At 40.6% G+C, this 21,589-nt stretch overlaps 1 protein-coding gene across 3 annotated transcripts; it reads right to left on the reverse strand.

Annotated features, from left to right (window-relative positions):
- Window positions 1-2,844: 2,844 nt before the first annotated feature.
- Window positions 2,845-20,970, reverse strand: LOC101677271 (INTS3 and NABP interacting protein). 3 transcript variants are annotated; one of them, XM_045081718.1, is made up of 6 exons: window positions 20,801-20,962; window positions 19,488-19,570; window positions 10,230-10,273; window positions 7,140-7,242; window positions 4,716-4,806; window positions 2,845-3,576 (listed from the first exon to the last, which is right to left on the reverse strand). In XM_045081718.1, the coding sequence occupies exons 4-6, from the start codon at window positions 7,175-7,177 to the stop codon at window positions 3,481-3,483; spliced, it is 225 nt and encodes a 74-aa protein (XP_044937653.1). In that variant the 5' UTR covers window positions 7,178-7,242; window positions 10,230-10,273; window positions 19,488-19,570; window positions 20,801-20,962; the 3' UTR covers window positions 2,845-3,480. The 3 variants fall into 3 exon arrangements, with proteins under 3 accessions (XP_044937653.1, XP_044937652.1, XP_004747880.1); XM_045081717.1 differs by lacking the exon at window positions 10,230-10,273 and adding an exon at window positions 20,608-20,716; XM_004747823.3 differs by lacking the exon at window positions 10,230-10,273 and having other exon boundaries at window positions 20,801-20,970.
- Between the last annotated feature and the right edge of the window lie 619 nt (window positions 20,971-21,589).

Here is a 21,589-nt window from a genome sequence, read left to right on the forward strand (position 1 = left end):
AGAAAGGCTGCTTCCACTACTAAAGTGAAGGAAAGATCTGAGACAACTTAATGAGACATGTTATAGATTCCTCAGGGGAAACATAATCTCTCTTTGGAATTACTGAGTCATTATAGTTTTAATTCCAGAATCATACAAAGCACTGTCATCTATATTATTATTATTATTATTAAGGGGGGCAGTTGAAGGGAGAGAGAGAATCTCAAACAGATTCCAAGCTGAGTGCAGAGTCTGACGCGGGGCTTGATCTCCCAACCCTGAGAGCATGACCTGAGCTGAAACCAAAAGCTGGACGCTTTACCAACTGAGCCATCCAGGCACCCCATCATATTATTGAGCAGAGTCTTTCATAACTTTGTTTTGCCATGACTCACAGTAAAAGAAAAAAAAAAGCCCTTTCCATTATGACCCAGGTCATATATATTCATTCATTCCTTCACTAAGCACATACTGGTCACCTTCCATATGCCAAATACTAGTCTAAGCAGAATACAGTCGTGAACAAAAAGGAAGGGGGAAGAAACACAAATCATGGCCTCAAAGACCTTATGTACTGGTACAACATACAACAAAGAAAATAAGTAAAAGACAAACACACTGAAACAGAATATTCATGAAACAAAACCTATTACAATATCCCATGGAACTCTCATGCTTCCTATTTTTCAAAAAAAAAAAAAAAAATTCTGGTCACACTCCATTCAACCATTAGGTTGGCTTCTCATTTCAGTAACAAGCTGAGGTGTGCACTTTGAGAAATACCGGTCTAGACAATTTATAAAACAGGCTGTGTGCTGCTCCTACCTTACAGGCAAGACAGACTGACATGCCCAAGAGAGGTGAAATGAGTTACCCCCATTCCCCTCCAGTCAGGGGGCAGCGACACCGAAGCTTCCCCTCGGGGCTTCTGACTAGTGCGCTGCTTTTCCAGTCAGCGCTGCAGTCCTACCAATGGTCTTAGTCCCTCCTTCTCTTTGATTGTGAGACCAAGACCTTTGACTGCAGCAGCTCTTCCTGCCCTTCCAGGTGAAACCCTACCAGTACTTCCAGGCCCATCTAGACTGGGGAGTGCTGTGGGGGCCTCTTCTGTGGTGTGCTGCACTCGGCCTTCCTTGGCCATTTCGGCTGTCCCACAACAGGCTCCTCTCCACTGTGACCTCCTTCAGAGCAGGTCTCCTCTTTCTCACCCTCCCTCGCCCCCCTCCATACCCTGGTGCTTTACAGAGTGTGTACGCACAAGCACGTATGGAACTGACCGGAATTTGTAAGGGACTCACAGCAGAGGGGCGGGAGGAAGGGCTTCCTAGCCAGGACTGCAGGATTTAACAGTATCTATTTAAAAGGCTAAGAGAGGGCCGCCTGGGTGGCTCAGTGGGTTAAGCCTCTACCTTCGGCTCAGGTCATGATCCCAGGGGCCTGGGATCGAGTCCCGCATAGGGCTCTCTGCTCAGCAGGGAGCCTGCTTCTCCTCATCTCTCTCTCTGTCTCTCTGCCTATTTGTGATCTCTCTCTCTGTCAAATAAATAAATAAAATCTTTAAAAAAAAATAAAAAAATAAAAGGCTAAGAGATTAGAAAAGATACCACTGGGAAAAAAAGACCTCTTTACCTAGGTCATAAAAGTCACACATTAGGTAGAGGTTTTAATAGTATAAAAAGTATACAATCCCAATTGTTTATCTCCTCGGCATCAGTAGATAGATATAGAACCATGTGTTGCATAGAAGAGACACTGTCCAAATAATTCAAGAAAGTGAGGGCCACTGTAGAAGGCCCAAGTCAGCGCTGGAGGGACCTGAGGCGGGACAGGAGCCAGAGGCCCCTGGGGACCTCCTCAGCCCCAGGGGGTAAGGACACCTTTGCTATGATAGTGACTCTTACAATGGCAATGGTTGTCACCTCACCCAAATGCAGAAAATCAGTTCAAATTCTCAAGAGAAAGAATCTAAATGGCACGGCCAAGTCTAGAATTCTCCACTCCTGCTTTAATTAGTTTGGGTTAACCTCGGGCTGTGCAGTTGGTGCAAATATCTAGGGAAGGAAGGAAAGAAAGTCTTTGAAAAGGGAGATGAACTTCAATTAAATATTGACCCAAACTGGAATTTTAAGTTTAAATTTTATCCTACCACCGGAGATGATGGGGACTCAAGGCTAATCTGAGGTCAATTACAAGTAGTTATATAAAGTACTATATCTGTGACATAGTATAAAATATAATTTCAACCCTTTTACAGGTCAAAAAAATGTAGATTTTAGCTAATGTTAGCTAAGTTTTAGAACAAAGAAATCTATGAGTTTATATATCTGTGAGATAGATAGGCAGACAGAGAGATATAAGGAAAATTGAATTCCTTACCCAGGTTTTTCAGACTTTGTTTTGAATTAGAGATTCTAATTCTCTAGGACTGGGGTAAGGTAGGAGTGCATACTTAAGTGCATACTTAAATAAGCACTCCCGATTCTGTGTCCTATTGAGAAACTTGCTTAACCTAACTCCTTAAAGTAATTAAAAAGGGGCTCAATTTGTATCTGTTTTTATTTTTTTAAAAAGATTTTATTTATTTATTTGACAGACAAAGATCACAAGTAGGTAGAGAGGCAGGCAGAGAGAGAGAGAGAGAGAGAGAGAGAGATAAGCAGGCTCCCCGCTGAGCAGAGAGCCCGATGCGGGGCTCCATCCCAGGACCCTGAGACCACGACCTGGGCCGAAGGCAGAGGCTTTAATCCACTGAGCCACCCAGGTGCCCCACATCTGTTTTTAATTAGAACAAAAATGGACAATAAAATGTGGGCACACCATACGTGTACTAACACTAAATAATAAGAGGACGTATGAATTTTTAAATCACATTTCTTATCATTGTTTTTAATCACATTTAGTCACATAATTTATAGTAGCATAGGTTTATAAAAGATGTTAAAGACTGGTTGGTAACTTACTCTTAGATTTTCTTTGAAAATGGAGAATAAAGGAGTTAGTCACGAGTTAAAGAATATTTAAGAATGACAAGTTGACTATAAACACAGAAGGTACACTGATAGCAATTCTATAAACAGCAAATATGAATGTAAATCATTTAAGCCTACTGGTTCACATTTTTAAAAGCACCCTCATTTCTTTAAAGTTAAGTACTATTCATGAAAGTCTACTGCGGGCAATGATATATTCAATCCACCTAGTTGGGGGGTGGGGGGTGAATTTATGTGACCATCCAATTCAGAGTCTGATTTGGGTTCAAAAATCAAACTGTGTTCCAAAACAGTCACAAGTAGCATCATCAGTTCCTTAGATAATACGGCTTCCAAAACTCTCATCCTCCTGGTGACCCTCCTTTTCTGCTTCGACATATACATGCCTTTCTTTTAAAGGAGCAAAAAAGTATAGAAGTTCACCAAAATTCTGAAAGTCACAGTTCGTATAGCACTAAATGATAGTAGCTTTGGCATCTGATATTATAGTCACTTTTGACAAATCTTTTCTTCATTCTGGGTCAAGGCGAGGTAAAACAGGAAGAATGAGGTTCCCAAAGGCAGAGTCTTGAGTTATGAAGTATCCAGATGAGTGTGCGTGTGCGTGCTAGGGAAGAGTTACCAAAAGAAAGAAAAAAAAAGCAATTAAACTATTAGAAATCACAATTTTCCAAGCAAGGCATTAAAACTACTTGTCCTTTCTGAGTGTTTAAGACCAAATTTACTTTAAAAATCCCGTTCTGCCGCTGCTAATTTTGTTTAAATATACAGGAGATGAACAGTAATAAAGAATTTCTATTAACAAGCTGCACCAGGCACTCATTTATCAGATCACTCTGTCTCCCGTGATTCTCTAAAGTCAATAATGAGTTAAAGAAATGAATTACTTTGTTCCTTGGAGTGGGGAAAACTTGCAGCAAAGATCCCCCAAATTTGCCTTTGATCAACAAAGTAGGAGCTTGAGAAAGAGAGGAGGGTGAGCAAGGGAGTGGATTAGTGGTGACTAAGATCCCGACATTTTGTAGAGAATGTTGAAATGTAAGTAACAGAAGACCACCAGGACCCCCCTCTGTCACTAGAGAAAGAAAAACTGTTTTTAGGTTGCCTTAAGTGAGATGATCTTTTGTCTCTTCCAATTCTGAGGCTCTAAGGTTTAAAAGCATAGGTAATGATGGCTTGTTCAAGCTCTCTGGGAATGTTAGTCAAACTGTCCAAGATCACTGTGATACTAAAACTGTTTATTCCTATGAAGAACAGTATTTTTTTTTTTAAACTGATAGATGATCACATTCCTATGATAAGAGTGAGACTTTAAGCACTTCCTGAGTTAACAGGTATGCTGACCATTAACAAGAGAATCCAAACAACAATAAACCGGTAAGATTATCCAGGGGTATAACAGCATGACAAATTTGAAAAAAAATATGTATGTACTATTAAACTAGCCCGTTCAGCTTTAAGATCATTCTGTCCATCCAAATATCCTAAACTGTAGGCGAGCATCCCTTGCCAGGTACAGCACCGGATCAATCATGACCATATCCAAACCATAAAAGATACTTTCATAACTGCTGTATTGGTCCTTCAAATCCCTTGGGCATGACTGATCATCAGAAAACCACTGCAGTGATGTGCGGAACGTTTTTATTGATGTCGCTCCACCAGAATACAAAATAGGAACTGTGCTGGCTTCCAAGACCCAGGAATTCTCCCATGAGACAAGAATGTCAGTTACCCTTTGCTCACCTGCAAAGCTGCCTTCTGCTGGGCTGCGATATGCTGCTGCTCGGCATGATCCCGGAAGTCCTTATTAAGAGAGGGTCTCGAGAGTGCGATGCTAAAATGGGAATCTTAGTTATCTGCTGTTTAAGTACTTCCTACTTCTGAATCACATTTTTCATTATACATTCTTTACAGCGATTAAAAAAAAAAGGCCTTCCAGAATAAGTCTTTTTTTTTCTTTCTCCCACTGTTTATATTAATTTATATGAAGAAAGCCCATTATTTACTAGAGCTTCAAATTACCTCTATTTTTGGTTATTCTTTGGGATGATCTATGGTCCCCTACTTTCAAACTGTTTTGAGGTACTCCAGTCTATCACAGGCTACACTTATGATGAAGAGGGAAGCACTTTGAAGCAGAAGGTACAGCATGCGAAAAGCCTGGGGCCGAAGACCTTGGTGTGTCTGAAGAAATGAACGGCTCAACAGGACTGGAGGTCAGGGTTGAAAAGGGGTGAAGTGGCTTGGCCGAAAATGACACGGGAGAGAAAGGCAGGTGCCAGGGTATCAAAGGCTTGCGAAATAAATTAAGAAATGTAGACCTTATCCTCATAGTGAAGAGAGGCTACCAGAGAGTTTAATACAGAGGAGTGACATGATCACAAGTACCACACAAGGACTCCGAAAGACCACTGCTAAGCAGACTGTGCTGGTCTCCTCCTCAACAGCTGTTCGTCTCCCTACCTCCTTGCTCATGGAATCCAAACTTCCTTCAGTTACTGGTCGTCCCTCAGGTCAGGGCTGGCCAGGCTCACCCCTCAGGGAATGAACTCTGACAGCTATAAGACAACGCCGTTCTTCTTGCTGGTTTCTGGTTTACGCAGGGGAAAGATACACAATTCTGGGCAACTAGACTTGCTGGGAAGTCTGCAAGAAGGCTTCTGAGACTCTTACAAAAGGAAGGTAGGACAGGCATCTTTCTGGCTTTGGCCTCTATAGGTGGCTCAGCCTAATGTGAAGCTGAGACTCTGGCGGTCATATCTGGACCATTAGGGAGCTACTGGCCCACAGAGAAAGGCAGAAAGGAAGGCTGGGGAGAGGCCGGAGCACGGCTCACACTGTCAGCCACTGCACGAAGCCGATCTGGAATGCCAGCTCTTCACGCTCCTGCGAAACATACATCCTCATGTGTACGCCAACTTTCTTGGTTCCTGTTACTTCCAGATTAAAACATTCTAACTGACACAACTATAAATATATTCAGGAGGACTGAAGATGACGGGAAACTCAGGGAGGAAGCAGCCATCGCCATGGAGGCAAGAAATGAGAGTGGCCAGGACGAGGGTGGCATCAGTAGCCATGAAGAAAAACAGGCAGATCTGAGACATGTTTCCAACTATTCACGTAAGGGAATGGCAACTGCTTGGAGATGGACACGAAAGGGAATATATGAAGTCCACTCTTCTGACACTAATAACTAGTAGATCAGTGCTACTCACCAAGACAAGAAACCCAAGAACAATAAGTGGTTAGGGAGAGCACAGGAAGGGAAGAGGAGTTCAGCCTGGGACACATGAAGTCTGAAATGCCTAAGGGACATCGAGGTGGAGCTACCCAAGAGGCAGTTTGGGAGTCGGGAGAAAGACTAGACAAAAGTTATCAGCACATAAATAACAGGGTGCGCAAGTGGAGGCACCTGCCCAGTTAAAAGCTCCGCTGAGACAGGAAACTGGCTGTGGGCCCGAACTCAGGAGCATGGACATTCATGAGACAGGCAGTGGAGACATGTCTGCAAAAGAAACCAAGACCATGTGACACTGAGCCAGTGGAAGCTGAGGAAATGGAGTATTTTAAGAAGGACAGAGTGACCAGTGGTGTCAACGCTAAGATGTCTAATAAGAGAAGGCCCTCATTCGACCAGATTTGGCTACCATCAGCTTGCATATGACTGAGGTGGGCACCTCTTCTTAGGAAGGGAGAGAGGGGCTCTCAAGTCAGAATGGAGTATGCTGTGGAGTCAGTAAGTGAGAAAGTAAAGATAAGGATGGACAGCACTTCCAGGAGGTCTGGCTGAAAACGAGGGGCAAGGCAAGGGCAGTGGCTACATGCGATGGAAGAAGGCAGAAACTGAACTGAATAAAGATGAAGCCACCTGTATTTTCCCTGCTTTGCAGACTGCTTAAAAAGTGGGATGCTGACAATTTCAGCAACAAACAAAAACCATACAAACCCTTTTCTTTTTTAAAAAGTACTCTGGGGACCATTAAGTATTCCAGTTAGAAATGAAATAGTTAAGATCTAACCAATTTGTCTAATTTTTTTCAAGAAACATGCATAACATGTAAATTGCAATGTTACAGAGATAAACATCTGCCGACCAACTTGAAGTATTTTGTCCAAGATCTTTTTGATATCACTGAATATAAAAAACACATTATTCTTCAATACCTCGCCCCAGGATGATTAGTTGAGGATTGGTTTTGCATTAGTAATTTTCTCTTCTCTTTGTCCAGTTCTGCCAAGATTGCAACTCTGTTTTTGTTTTGAAAACCTAAAAAAGGGTGGGGGAGGAGAGAGAGAGATAAAAACATTTTAGATCTATTTTTATAAACCCAAGCCGTCTAAACACCCAGCAAGCAAACTCTATTCTCTAACAAGATAATGAACCCACTAGTGAGTAGTTCCCCTAGATGGTTACACCATTTTCCTACTGCTTCCCAGCGACTTTACCAGCACAGAACTGTAACCACCAAGGTTTTCAGGAGGAAAACAGCACCAGACATGCTCAGATCCAAACAATATTTCTTTTTCCCAACTGCTTTCATTCAGAAATGACACAGTCTTTCAAGGAACAAGTCAAAGAAGTGCAACTGACTACATAGGAGTTCTGAGAAAGAAATGGAGCATAACAGATGGGACACAAAAGTGTGTATTCTTTTTTTTTTTTTTTTAAAGATTTTTTTTTATTTTTTTATTATTTATTTGACAGACAGAGATTACAAGTAGGCAGAAAGGCAGGCAGAGAGAAGAGAGGCAGGCAGAGAGAGAGGAGGAAGCAGGCTCCCTGCTGTGCAGAGAGCCCGATGCGGGGCTCGATCCCAGAACCCTGGGATCATGACCTGAGCTGAAGGCAGAGGCCTAACCCACTGAGCCACCCAGGCGCCCCAAAAGTGTGTATTCTTTATCAAGTACTTAATACTGGGCTTGATTTTGATCTTCAAATTTCATAAGGTCTAGAGCAGAGGGTGCAAAATCCTGGCCCAGGAGCAGCAACCAACTAGGTTTTAAAATCTGAATTAGGGGCACCTGGGTGGCTCAGCTGGTGAAGCATCCTCTCGACGGGAGCTCAGGTCATGATCTCAGGGTCATGAGACCAAGCCCAACATGTTTGGCATCTCACTCAGTGGGGAGTTTGCTTGAGATTCTCTCCCTCCCCCCCCCCCCGCCATGTGCTCTCTCTAACATTAATTAACTAAGTAAAATCTGAATTAAATGCCAACATATAAACATTGAAAGAATGTCAAAAAGATCCTCAGATTTCTTGCTTCTCTTGAAACATCTCAAGCACCAGCAACAAGGGATCTGGATACCCCCATGGTAAAAATTAACCAGAACAAAGAAATAATCATCACTATTTTACCACATTAAAAAGACACCGGGCACTCTCTACCTTATTACAGTCCTTATGAGATTTGTATATATGCCTGTGGGCATTTGAGTTTGATCCCTAATTTAAAAGAAAGCACATGGAAAGATAAAAGGCTGGGAAATGAAGCCCAAAGTGAGTTCTCTGTCAAGTGAAGAATGCTTTCCAAGGGAAAGCAGCACTCTCCCATTTGTATATATGAAGATGCATGTATATAAAGCAAGTTACACCACTAGGTATATTCCTAACTATAGGACAAGACTTTTTTCCACTTCTCAGAAGAGGCTAATGTGTTCTTAGAAGATAATTATGTAGTTCCATCTTTGTAGGAATTTAGAGGTACTAGAGATTTGAAATCTGATAGTGTCTAAATATGTGATGAGCAAAATACATAACCACACTCAGAAGTACTGATGTGCTGTTTACAGAAATAAGCTTTCTCTCAAGATTAATTTGTTCGCAAATAATATTTTAGGGTCATGATCAGTAAAAAAAATGTATATACATAGAAATTGTATGTACAAATCATTAAAAAGACTACATGAAGATAATCTGATCAATAATGTTCAGACGAATACAAGCACAACTGAGCTTTTCAATGCGTTGAAGCTTTCCTATTTTTTTTTTTTTTAAATGTCTATCCTCTGTGACAAGGAACTTTGTAGGGAAAGTACTAGTTGCATGTTTTAGTGCAAGAAAAAAAAAGGAAAAGAAAAGAAAACAAATGTGCCTTGAACATCTTGTCAGAAAGCATGGAGGTTTTGTTTGGTTTGGTTTTAAATATCCAGGGTAGTGCTGAAAGAACGAAGAAGTCAGGCACCTGAGTGGCTCAGTCGGTTAAGCGTCTGCCTTCAGCTCAGGTCCGTGATCTCGGGGTCCTGGGAGGAGTCCCATATTGGGCTCCCTGTTTAGTGGGGAGTCTGTTTTTCCCTCTCCCTCTGCCCTTCCCCCCATTCATGCCCTCTCCCTCCCTCTCTATCAATCAATAAAATGCTTAAAAAAAAAAAAAGAATAAAGAAGTGAACCTGAGGTTAGCCAGGATGTCACAATTGGAACATTAAAAAGAGAATAATAATTATAGCTAAATGGAACAAATTGAGTCAATGATAAGCCATGACTCCATAAGAAGATACAAAAGGGAAAGTTAAAACATAAAAATATAGTTGTAAAGAAGGGTGAAAATAATAATTATTATCATTAACAATTAGGTCAGTTGTAATAATTACAATTAATAATTAGGTTAGTGTTAACATTTAGGGATTTATTTCTCCTATTAAGTGTCTGTTTATAAAGTACAGCTGTATACTTTTTGTTTAGGTACACGGAGGAAGGGGTCGATACAGGAAACTGAGGCTAAGCCAAACACTTCCAGAAAAAGCAGGTGTGGGATCAAGAACAAGAGAGGTGGATTCAGCACAGGTTCTCACACACGTGCACTCGCACACGCACAAGCACACACATGCCATTTAAAAGGAGCCCCAGTGGTGATGAGCAGCCATGTCACAGAGACCAAGCAGAGACGGTGAGTCCTAACTGGATGAGTTAGTGAAATTCCTAAAGAGAGCTAACTGTAAGACCTAATGCTCCCTGACCTCTTGGGAGATGAAATGCATTAAATCTTGGCAGTAAAGCTACCAGAAAAGGGCAATTCATAATGAAAACAGAACACAGAAGTATTTCATTTAGGGGCTAACTCCAGGTTGCAAGAAACTAAAAATCTATGAGGTAGCCATGAGCTTAAAGAAATCCCATTAACTCAGCAGGTCAAGTTTAATGATAGAAGGGACCCAATGCACACCAGCACAGCTTTTAAATCATCTTTAAAGGCATAGCCAAATCTTGTGTTTTGGCTGAGAATCAAACTTATCAAAAAACACTAAATCTTGACTTACCTGAAATTTTGTTTTGTTTTGGTAGTGGTAAGATTACTGTAACCCTAGGAAGGTATAGAAAGATTACTATAATCCTGGGAAAGGACAAAAATAAGAATCTGGGAAGATTATTATAACCCCAGAAGACATAAAAACAAGTACAGAAAGAATAAATTAATTAAGCCTATGGATTAATATTTTTATATAGATTTAAGTGTACTAATTTTGCAATCATTACAAAGTATTACATAATCATTAATTTAATTCTAATTTAAACTGTTACAGAGAATTTAACAAAATAAGCTTATAATCAATTCTAAATGTTTAAAAATTTTTATTTTAGAAGTTACTTTATTAGATGAGTGTAGGTTTAATATACCATTAATTAAATTATGAGCAGTGATGAGTATTTTTCTCCATGCATGACATCCGCTTGGACTTTAAAGAACTCATTGAAGTATTTAAACAAGGGGTCACCGGAGTGGGCTAGCCCATGCCTTGCCTCCCTGGTAAAGACGGGATGGCGCCTGTCTCTGTAGCTCATTTACTGCCCCGTACTCCCACCCAGAAACCCAAGTTTTATCCTTATAACCCCTCCCCCTTACTACCCACATCTACCCAATCACAGAGTCACAGGAATTTCATGTCCTGAATGTCTCAAAAATAACCTCCCTTCTCAACTCCTTTTCCTCAGTCTAACCACACAAAATTATCTTTTGCATAATATTCCAGACCTTAAATGTATATCTACAGACAGCTGAGAGCCACAAAAGCTACTTTACAGAGAAAGGGTATGGTCAGGTCTTCCGGGCATTTATTTTGTGATCTTGTCTAATGCTCCTGAAATCTATGCTTCCCTCTTGATTTTTTTTAAAAAACACATTATTACTCTATTTCGCACAAAACGTTTACGTTATAAAAGTATATAAAAGTCGACAGACGGCACTTAGAAAATAATAGCTTTCGAATTTGAAACTTAAGGCACAAACTATATAATCTATCTGTTTATACGAAGCGTAATATTCTATGGGCCCAGCACGCTTCCGCTGCGCAACTCTGCTGAAGCGTAATATTCTACAGTAAGCTAAAGCGTAATATTCTACAGTGAGATTCTCCCACCTTCAGGGTTTATACAAACGAACTCTAACTAGGACATCAATACATAACATTTAATTTTTTTTATTACACTCACTACACAAGATTTTTTTTTTTAATCTCTCTTGCCATAATTTAACATTTGACTTTTACATTCTTTTACATATATCATAGCTACACATAACTTTTGCATTCTCAGAAGCATGAAGGTGTTAAAGATATATCTAACGTACAGTACTTAATATTCCTTTATAGTTAAAGGAATTTTTTTTCCTAATAAGATTACCTGAGAATAAAGCAGCACACTCTAAAATACTTCTACTTTTAGAATTGTAACCCCATCTCCATTCACAATCATATATATTTTCGTTTCTTCATCCATTCATAGAAACATATAACTCCTACACATTTTTTCGTCACTAAAAAGATTCCTGAGGAACTGGCATCACATCAAACTGCATTTAAAACCTAACAGCTGAAAATCGCTTTACATGAATAGCTCTACCACACTTAAATAAGCACTAACTGGAATTCTTCTTATTGGAAAAAACATCTAAAGCTAAAGAATGAAAACTGTTCTAAAATATTCAAATCCTTTCAAGTGGTTATCCTACAGGCTATATATTTGTCACAACTATATATTAATTCAACGTGTCATACTTAAGATACCTGTTTAGTATTAAAGAAAAGTCACTGTGACACTATTAGTTTACCATATTTTAAGTTATTTACTGAATCAACATATATTTATTGTGTATTCATCATATACAGGCACTAGATAGGTTCTAAGGATACACATGATAAGCCAAAGCTGGACATGATTCTAGCTCTCCTGGTTCCCAAACAGTCCAGTGAGTGTAGAAATGATCAAATAATACAGCAATGAATGTATACTTAGAATCTAAGATGAGTGGTATGAAATAAAGAAAGAAAATTCCATAAGCATTTATAACAATCCACTATTGTGGGAATCAACGTTGAATAAATCTGACCTAGTCTGGGAGTAGGGGAGCAGTGAAGGCTTCCAGAGAAAGTAATGCCTGAACTGAATTCACTAGGACAAATAAATAAGTTCGTTGAGGCAGGGAAATAACACTTTCCCCTATCACAAGAGCACTGTAGCTACAGTGTTGAGAACAGGCTAGGCAAGAGGAAACAGGAGACTATGATAGTAGAACAACCTAGAGATGACAAAAGTTGTTACCCGCCAGGGAAATGGAAAGATAGGAACAGATCCAAGAGCTATTCAGGAAGTTCAATCAACAGACTTGGCAGGGTAAATATGAAGTAAGGAGTGGTGAAGAAGGGGTTGTGGATGGCTCCTAGATTTTTGGCTCATATAGTTAAGTGGTGAATTATTTCTACTTCTCTATTGCTGCTGTAACAAATTACTACAAACTTGCTAGTCTCTTAAAACAACACAAATCTATTATCTTAAAAGTTCTGTAGTTCAGTGGTCTTGCTTGGCTAAAATCAAGGGCTGCATTTCTTTCTGGAGCTTCTGGAGAAGAATCTGTTTCCTTGCCTTTCCCAGTTTCTAGAAGCTGCCCGAGTTCCTTGGATCATGGTACCCTTTCTCTGCCTTCAAACCAGCAACACCGTATCTCTCTGACCATAGCTAGGGAGAAAATTTGCTGCTTTTCAGGCCTCCTGTGATCAAAATGGGCCCACCTGGATAATCCAGGATAATCTTCCCATCTCAAGGCCCTTAACCTTAGTCACATGTGCAAAGTTCTTTTTGCCAGAGAAGGTATAACACAGTCGTGGGGATTACGAGGTGAGCATCTTTGGTGGTGGGGGGGAGGCGATCATTTTGCCTACCACACTGCCCAACAATATATGTAATGTGTTCAGTGGTTAAAGCTCAAACCTCATCCAGGGGAGACTGTCTGATGTCTGTCTTAGCAGAATAAAAGCATATAACATTACTAAGTTAATGTGAGTTGAATAGTACCAATAATTAGTCTTTCTGGTATTTTGTTAATGGCAAACACTTCTTGTACCTGGAGAGACTGAAAAATTATTCAGCTTGGGGACCCTGGGTAGCTCAGTGGGTTAAGCCTCTGCCTTCGGCTCAGGTCATGATCTCAGGGTCCTGGGACTAAGCTCCATGTCGGGCTTCCTGCTCAGAAGGGAGTCTGCTTCTCCCTATGCCCCTCTGCTCATGCTCTCGCAAATAAATAAATAAATAAATAAATAAAATCTTGAAAAAAAATAATTTAACTCTTAGCTACTTTTTGGAATTTACTGAAAATACATATCAAAGGAAAGGAATGAACCCTAATGTCTGGTCAGGGGACCTCCCTGTTTTCAAGTTCTCTCAGAGCTCAAGGACTTAGTCCTTGTGTAAGCCGCTGCCACACTTTACTGGCTAAATAAGATGAGTTATTTTCTGCTCGAACCGACCTGTCCTCATCACTCATTTTTCTTTTCCTCTTACAGATAAAATCCCAGGTCCATTTCATTGCAAAGATTTTCTGCTTAATAACAGATGCGGAAGAAATACAAAGATTTAGAAGTCTTTTGCCTCTATTCTGGAGCTGCCAATTTTTCTCTTAGATGCTATAATTAGAATATTTTTTTTTTTAAACTTTTTTTTTTTAAAGTTTATATATATTTATTTGACAGAGAAAGAGACAGCAAGAGAGGGAACATAAGCAGGGGGAGTGGGCTAGGGAGACAGGCTTCCAGCACAGCAGGGAGTCCGAGACAGGCGTCCTATCAATCCCAGAACCCTGCGGTCATGACCTGAGCCGAAGGCAGATGCTTAATGACTGAGCCACCCAGGCGCCCCATAATTATAATGTTCTAATCCCTCAGCTAAAGTGCAGTATGAAAAAACAATGAACAGGGTACTGGGGCAGAGAATCAATCTGACTTCTCATATCAGTACTACCAGTTACTACTTCATATTGGGAAATTATCTCAGGAGTCCGGACCAGTGGAGACAATAGTAACAACTCTGAACGGTGGTTACATGAAGTACAGAAAATCAAAGTATAATATCTAGCCTACAGTGTGCCATGTGGTAAGTGCTAGCTATCACTATCACTGTTAGTTAGTTAACATCACTAGACTCTTCTCAGCCGCCATTGTGCCAACTCACTTTCAGTGAATAGTTTTTCATTACAAAGAATACAGCTGATGAGCATGCAGCTTTCTAGGGTTACACTCACAGGACAGGCCTCCAGGCCAGTCTCAGTGGGCCGGGGGAGCTCAAGCCTTCTCCCAACGATACACAAGGATCCGAAGATGCTTTACAACATATTCTGCCTCAACTCAGTTTCATTCTTAATTCAGCCTGGGGCCTACAGATCATTCCTAGCACACCAGAAAAATACAGCACTCTGCCTCTACAGCTAAATATGAAACAAAAGGAAATCTAGCTTTAAAAATCTACTGTAAATTGCATCATCTTTGCAATCTTTAAAAAAAAGTACAAATACAAGAGTTTTAAATTATTTTTACGCATAGCATAAATTTTAATTTACATTTACTTTACATCTTAATTGAGAGGTAGCATACCTTGCTTTTCTTTTGCACCATAGATGGCCTGGGGTAAGACTTAGTATTTGGGCCCCGAGGCCAAGCAAGACACCTCCACCTCCAAGAGCTATGCCATCCCACTCCTACACAGTACCCTGAAATCACACCTAAGAGCATCTAGAATGGCCCAAGTCAAAAGTTCCTACCACCTGATCTGCAGGACTTAGAGTTATTCCTGCAAACATTTTAAGATCACTAGAAAATAAAAGAATCAAAGAAAATAATTCACATTTCTTACTCAGTATTTCACTAGGTTTCTGTGTCTGAAATCAGGTGCCACCACAAGATCATAGAACCTTGATATTTACAAGTAATGAAAGATTCTTTACATAGTACGTTGGCCAAATTCCAGTTTGAGAATCTGCCTCTACATATTAAAACTCTCAAAATGTTACTTATCAAGCAGGTAGTTATTAAGAACCAACCAAATGTTCCATACTACGATGGATGATAAGGAGGAGACTTCAGTGACTGTGCCAAGAGCTTATGAAATTTAGCAGTCCTGATTGCTACCACAGTATGACACACTGTTAGATCTGCTAGTGGGGCTCAGTGAACACAATGGGATTCTGTCTCCTCACCAGGGATCCTAACAAATTGCAGTGTACAGATCAGGATTTCTTTTTCAAGTTATGGTCCTTTCAGCTATTGTTTTAAGATAATTATGGCACCTGGCATTCAATCTCTGTATTAAGTAGCTCCTATACATATGAAGGGTACAGAAATAATTTAATATAGAAAGCAAAATGCGAAAGAGCCAAACAAATTAGAATTTTAAATTTTTCACTGGGACTCTATAGAGCATAATATGAACTCCCTCTGCTGGTGCCTAACAGCAGCTCAGGACACCAAAAAAAAAAAAAAAAAAAAAAAAAATCACTGACAAAAGAACAACAGAAGCCAAAGGCTAATCTCAATAATCTCAATTCACTTCTATTTAGATTGGAGGATGTTTCACAGCAGATATATTTATGGACCAATCAAAGACAACCCTAAAAAAGATTGCATTTTATTGCAAATGCTTAAAAAAAAAAAACCCCAGCAAATTGTAAATCTCAATTATTGTGCTATTAAAACAGATAGATAATTTAAAATTTATTTTCATCTGGACTGCATTGTGTGATTTTTAGCAGCATATTTTCACTCTAAAATAGACGTCTCTTTGTTTTCATTTTGGTTCAAATTAAATTCTTTTTCATCTGATAACTTCACAAAAAGAACAGATCAAAGATCAGAAGCAAATGTTGACCTGTGATTAATCCACAGAGCACACAAATCACACAGGGTTATTTGAAAGAACAGAATGGTATTAGATAGTTACAATGATCACCACAGCTCGCTTTTCACAATACTATATTTCTATAAAGCTCATGAACGTTTAGTGTGCCCTAAATGCAACAAATATACTAAAACAGATTTACATATAATGAAACAGCAGACTTCCAACTTCCAGTAGTAGCAGAGTAGTTGGTTAGAAAAACCCTGTCACAGTATAATTACAAATTTTGGACAAAAGATGAAAAATTCATCTTACAAATTAAGATAACTAGAAAATAGTAAAGACTAGATAACTAGAAGATAACTAGATAAGACAACTAGAAAGCAGTAGAGACTGACCAAAATCAGTTGAGGGAGAAACCTCAACTCCTGAGTTTGGGAATTTGCGACATTTTGTTCGATCCACAAACAGTTCGGATGGCCTCACCTTACTGGCTCTGAGTTGTCAGAGGACAGTTCAGGGCTGGCAGAGGAGCCAGAAAATGAGGGGAGAAACCCAAAAGGGAAAGGCAGAAGGAGTAAAGTCCAAAACGTGCCTATACAATCCGCCCAGCATTTCTGTTTCCTGCAAAAACTACACATGGAGACCCCCCGGGGGATCCAAGTAGGCAGCAACTGGAAGCTGAAAAGACTGAGCAGAGATTTCAGCTAGAGCCCAACACAAGGAAGACGAGAGTTTGCAATGTGAGTTGAGGCTTGCATTTGCTAGAACAGAAACCACATTTCAGAGCAATACAAAAGAATCCAGAGTTTCTACAATATATTAGTAATATCCACTATCCAATAATCAAACACTAAGTATAGCAAGAAAAAGGTGACCCACACTAATAAATAAATAAATGACTAAATAAATAAATAAAATGCAGTCAACAGAAAATAACTCCAAGGGGTGCCTGGGTGGCTCAGTGGGTTAAAGCCTCTGCCTTCGGCTCAGGTCATGATTACAGGGTCCTGGGGTGGAGCCGGCATCGGGCTCTCTGCTCAGTGGGGGACTGCTTCTTCCTCTCTCTCTCAGCCTGCCTCTGCCTACTTGTGATCTGTCAAATAAATAAATAATCTTTAAAAAAAAAAAAAAAAGGAAAGAAAACAACTCCAAGAGGATCCAGATGATGCAATTAGCAGTGACAAAAGACCTGTATCTAGACTCTATAAAAAAGGAAAACTTAATGATAAAAATAAACCAATTAAAAAAAAAAAAAAGAGCAAAAGACTTAAGTTAAAAAAGAAAAAAGGTTTACAATGGCCAGTAGGTAAAAAAAAAAAAAAAAGAGTTCAACATTTGTCAACAGGGAAATGCAAGTTAATACTATAATGAGATGTCACTTTGCCATTGAAATGGCTAAAATTAAGACAACCTATAACACTACACACAGAGCACCCAGAATTTTCACATATTGCCAGAGGGCATATAAATTAGTACAGCCAGTCTGGGAAAAGGTTTGGCAGTTTTTCAAAATGTTAACAATGTACTCAGCTATTAATCCAAATATCTACAAAAAGACTTATAAACAAATATTCAAAGCAGCTGTATTCACAATGGCCAACACTGAGACAACCAGAGAATGAATTTTTAAAAAATGGTGGTGAATACATACAGTAGAGCACTACTCCCCAAGAAACAATAAACTACCAACACATGGCACAACACGGATGAAACTCACAGTTTAGTGAGAAGCTGGATACAAACAAGTACACACTGCATGACTACATTTATATGAAGTTTAAGCGAGACAAAACTAAGGTAAAAAAATCAGGACAGAGATAAGTAATAAAAAATATGGGTCAAATGAGTTTAGAATTGATAGGGAAAGGAAATAGAGGTTTGCTTCAAGTTTTGAAACAGGATGTAACTTACCAAGTGGGATTTAATACTTTCTGAAGATTAAATTTTACTTTTTAAAACTTACTTTTTTAATTTATTTTTTTCAGTGTCCCATAAAACTTATTTTTAAATAAAAACTTCTCTAAGATGTTTCTGACCTGATATGCTTTAGAGAGCTTCTAAACAGAGGTGATATGTATCAAAGTTTGTAGAGCAAATGAAGATAAAGGCATGAATATTGCCTGGTGACAATATAACCTCTTTATTTTTTTTAAAGATGTTATTTATTTCACAGACAGAGATCACAAGTAGGCAGAGAGGCAGGCAGAAAGAGAGAGAGAAAGGGAAGCAGTCTCCCCGCTGAGCAGAGAGCCCGACTCAGGACTCGATCCCAGGACCCCGGGATCACAACCTGAGGCGAAAGCAGAGGCTTTAACCCACTGAGCCACCCAGGCACCCAATATAATCTCTTTATATTTCAAGTAGAAGAGATTTTGATTTCAAGTAGAAGAGAACACAGATGTCAGAGGAGGGCCTAAGACTTACAGTGTGGATAATCTTTTTATTTTATTTTATTGTTTTTAATATTTTATTTATCTGTCAGAGAGAGAGAGAGAGAGGCTGTGCACATGAGTAGGGGGAGGGGCAGAGGGAGAAGCAGGCTCAGAGCTGAGCAAAGAGCCTGAAGTGGGATTCCATCTCAGGACCCTGGGATCATGACCTGAGCTGAAAGCAGGTTAACCAACTGAGCCTCCTGGGGGTGCCTTTTTTTTTTTTTTTAAAGAATTTTACTTATTTATCTGAGAGAGAGAGAGTAGAGCAAGAGAGAGAGAGAGCACAAGCAGGGGGAAGGGGCAGAAGGAGAGGGAGAAGCAGACTCCCCGCTGAGCAGGGAGCCTGATGTGGAGTTCAACCCTAGGAACCCTGCAATCATCACCTGAGTTGAAGGCAGATGCTTAACCATCTGAGCCACTGAGGCACCCCAGGTGTGAATAATTTCAATTTTTTATTAACATATAATGTATTATTTGCCCCAGGGGTACAAGTCTGTGAATCGTCAGGCTTGCACACTTCACAGGACTCACCATAGCACATATCCTCCAGTGTGAATAATTTTTTTTTTTTTAGATTTTTTTTAAAATTTATTTATTTGACAGAGAGAAATCACAAGTAGACGGAGAGGCAGGCAGAGAGAGAGAGGGAAGCAGGCTCCCCGCCGAGCAGAGAGCCCGACGCGGGACTTTGATCCCAGGACCCTGAGATCATGACCCGAGCCGAAGGCAGCAGCTCAACCCACTGAGCCACCCAGGCGCCCCAAGTGTGAATAATTTTAACACAAGTTAAAAAATAGGATTAATAGCTATTAAGAATATTATATATCTGATACAATGTTGGACTTACTTCAAATACAGGGTTTTTACTTTGCTATTAATTTTTTATTCTGACTACAGTAACTGCCCTATCCTAACTTTCTATTAAAACATGTTTATTAAACGAGGGAAAAGTTCCTGGTAATAACAAGTTCCAGCATGCATTACCTTGTCCTGAAGGGTTTGCTGCCATATCTTCCTATTTTGTTTCAGCTATGCTCAGTGGCAACTGGTCAGCACTTTACAGTCCCCTGTAGAAAATTATGTGTATACATATATAAAATATACCATACTTTAGTAACAAACTAAAAGTTGTCAGGAACAGCTAACCTCCCTACAATGAAACGTTTTCAGTTTTTTTTACCTCTTCAGAAATATGCATCTGAAAAGTGTACAGACTAAATCACAAATTTAAATTCTGCAAGTCCCTCAAGTATTTAATTAATTAGTATTTAATTAAGTATTTAATTAGTATTTAATTAAGTATTTAATTAGAACATTAAAGTTCAATGTTTACTCTTGGCGATAAACCAACATTTAGCATAGCATTAAAGTTCAATGTTTACTCTTGCAGATACCAACATTCAGCATTGCTGTCTTTAATATTACAATGTATTACATTACATTGTATTTACCAAACACTATTGATACAATGTATCAACCAACTGATAGCATCAATACAATCAGTGCTAGACAGGAAAACAAACAAAGTAACAAAAATTCCTCGATGGTCCTTCTTTATTCACTTAAAAAATATATCCATATAACGCGCCTAGAATTCATTAAGTACATACTCGGCACCATACACTGTGTAAGATGCTTGAAATTCTTTTATTTATCACCACTTTATAGATGGGGAGATCCGTGCCCAAAGCCACAAAGCTAGTAAGAATACTTTGGGCTGTTAGTTTCCCAACTTTGTGGGTTTTGTATCAGGCCTTGGGGAGATCGCAAATGAGCAAGACCCTACCCCTCAAGGGACACAGAGTTCCAGCGGGAAAATATACTCTCATTCAAACAACCCTACTGAAGAGTTTAACAAACGCGCTCTTTAAAAGGCGCCAACAGTGCTCCGGAAGCAGAGAGGAACTGATTCTATTGGCGTGATGAGGGATGCCTTAGGGGAACCCGGGAAAAGTACAAGGGCTGGCAAACAGATTTCGGTTTTGAACAAAATATCCTTAGGTGCTCCTGCAGAAGCGCAGGGCGAGCCAAGCCGGTTGGGAGAAGAGGAAAGAGGGCCATCTAGTGAACGGAAACGTAAAGCAGGGATGTGACAGGGCGGCACCTGCTTCTCAAAGGGTCCCTGCAGGAGGGCGTGGAGCGCAGGCTGGGCGGGGGCTGCGGCCGACAGCATCCCGAGAAAGGGAAGTGAGGAAGGTGGGGAGGCGGCTACCCTATGGCAACAAAGACAGCAGCAGCAGATCAGCGCCGGGACCACACACTTCCCTCCCCCGCCGCCGTCAGGCGTTCCTACTTACCAGGGCCAAGAGAGCACCCAGGACCCTCCTTGCCGTCCGATCGCTCTCTCAAAGGGGGCGCGACCACTTAGAGACCTGCAAACGGAGCCCAACTTGCGGCTCTACAACCTTCCCGCCCCCGCTGCGCTTCCGCCTCCTGCCTGACGTACACCGAAGGGAGCGGAAGTTCCGCCTCCCGCATGCGTCCAGCGGCAGCTGCCCGCAGCGATCCGTGTTTTAACTGCAGCCCCGTGCATAAGGCCACTTCCTTTCCGAAGAGTGGCAGCCGAAGAGGCGCATGGGAGATGCAGGCTGTGCTGTTGGGGGCGGAGCCCGGGTAGGGCGGGCCCAGGAGGGGCGGGCCCAGGCGGGGCGTGGAGACGCTTGCCGCTGACTATGCGGGCAGGGGCGGGGCCGACACTAGCCGGGTCCCTAGCACCGCGAGTTACCCTTTTTTCGAGGCCATTATGGTTCAGAGAAAAGTCTCCAGCCCGGCGGGGCCTGAGACGATAGGAATGCGCTTCCCCTGGGATGAGGGGAGGGCCAAACTTCACAGGCTGGGCAGCCTTTCGAGATTGAACAACCATCTGGGGTTGTGCGCCCACACACATCCTCAAATCCCAGGGATTTGTTTTTGTTTTAATAGTTCGTGTAATTATACATAAGAAAAGCACAAAACGTGCAGAAATGTTTGCTACTGTGCGATCATATGTTCAAGAAATGGCTGTGTCACATCTCAATACACGAAGACCCTTCTGGTGGGTTCACTGCTGCGTGATTCGTATTTACATTGAAAGGTAACCGTGTACT

The sequence above is a fragment of the Mustela putorius genome, unplaced genomic scaffold, assembly GCF_011764305.1.
Source record: "Mustela putorius furo isolate JIRA1106 unplaced genomic scaffold, ASM1176430v1.1 tig00000580_pilon_pilon_pilon, whole genome shotgun sequence".
Classification (NCBI taxonomy): domain Eukaryota; kingdom Metazoa; phylum Chordata; class Mammalia; order Carnivora; family Mustelidae; genus Mustela; species Mustela putorius.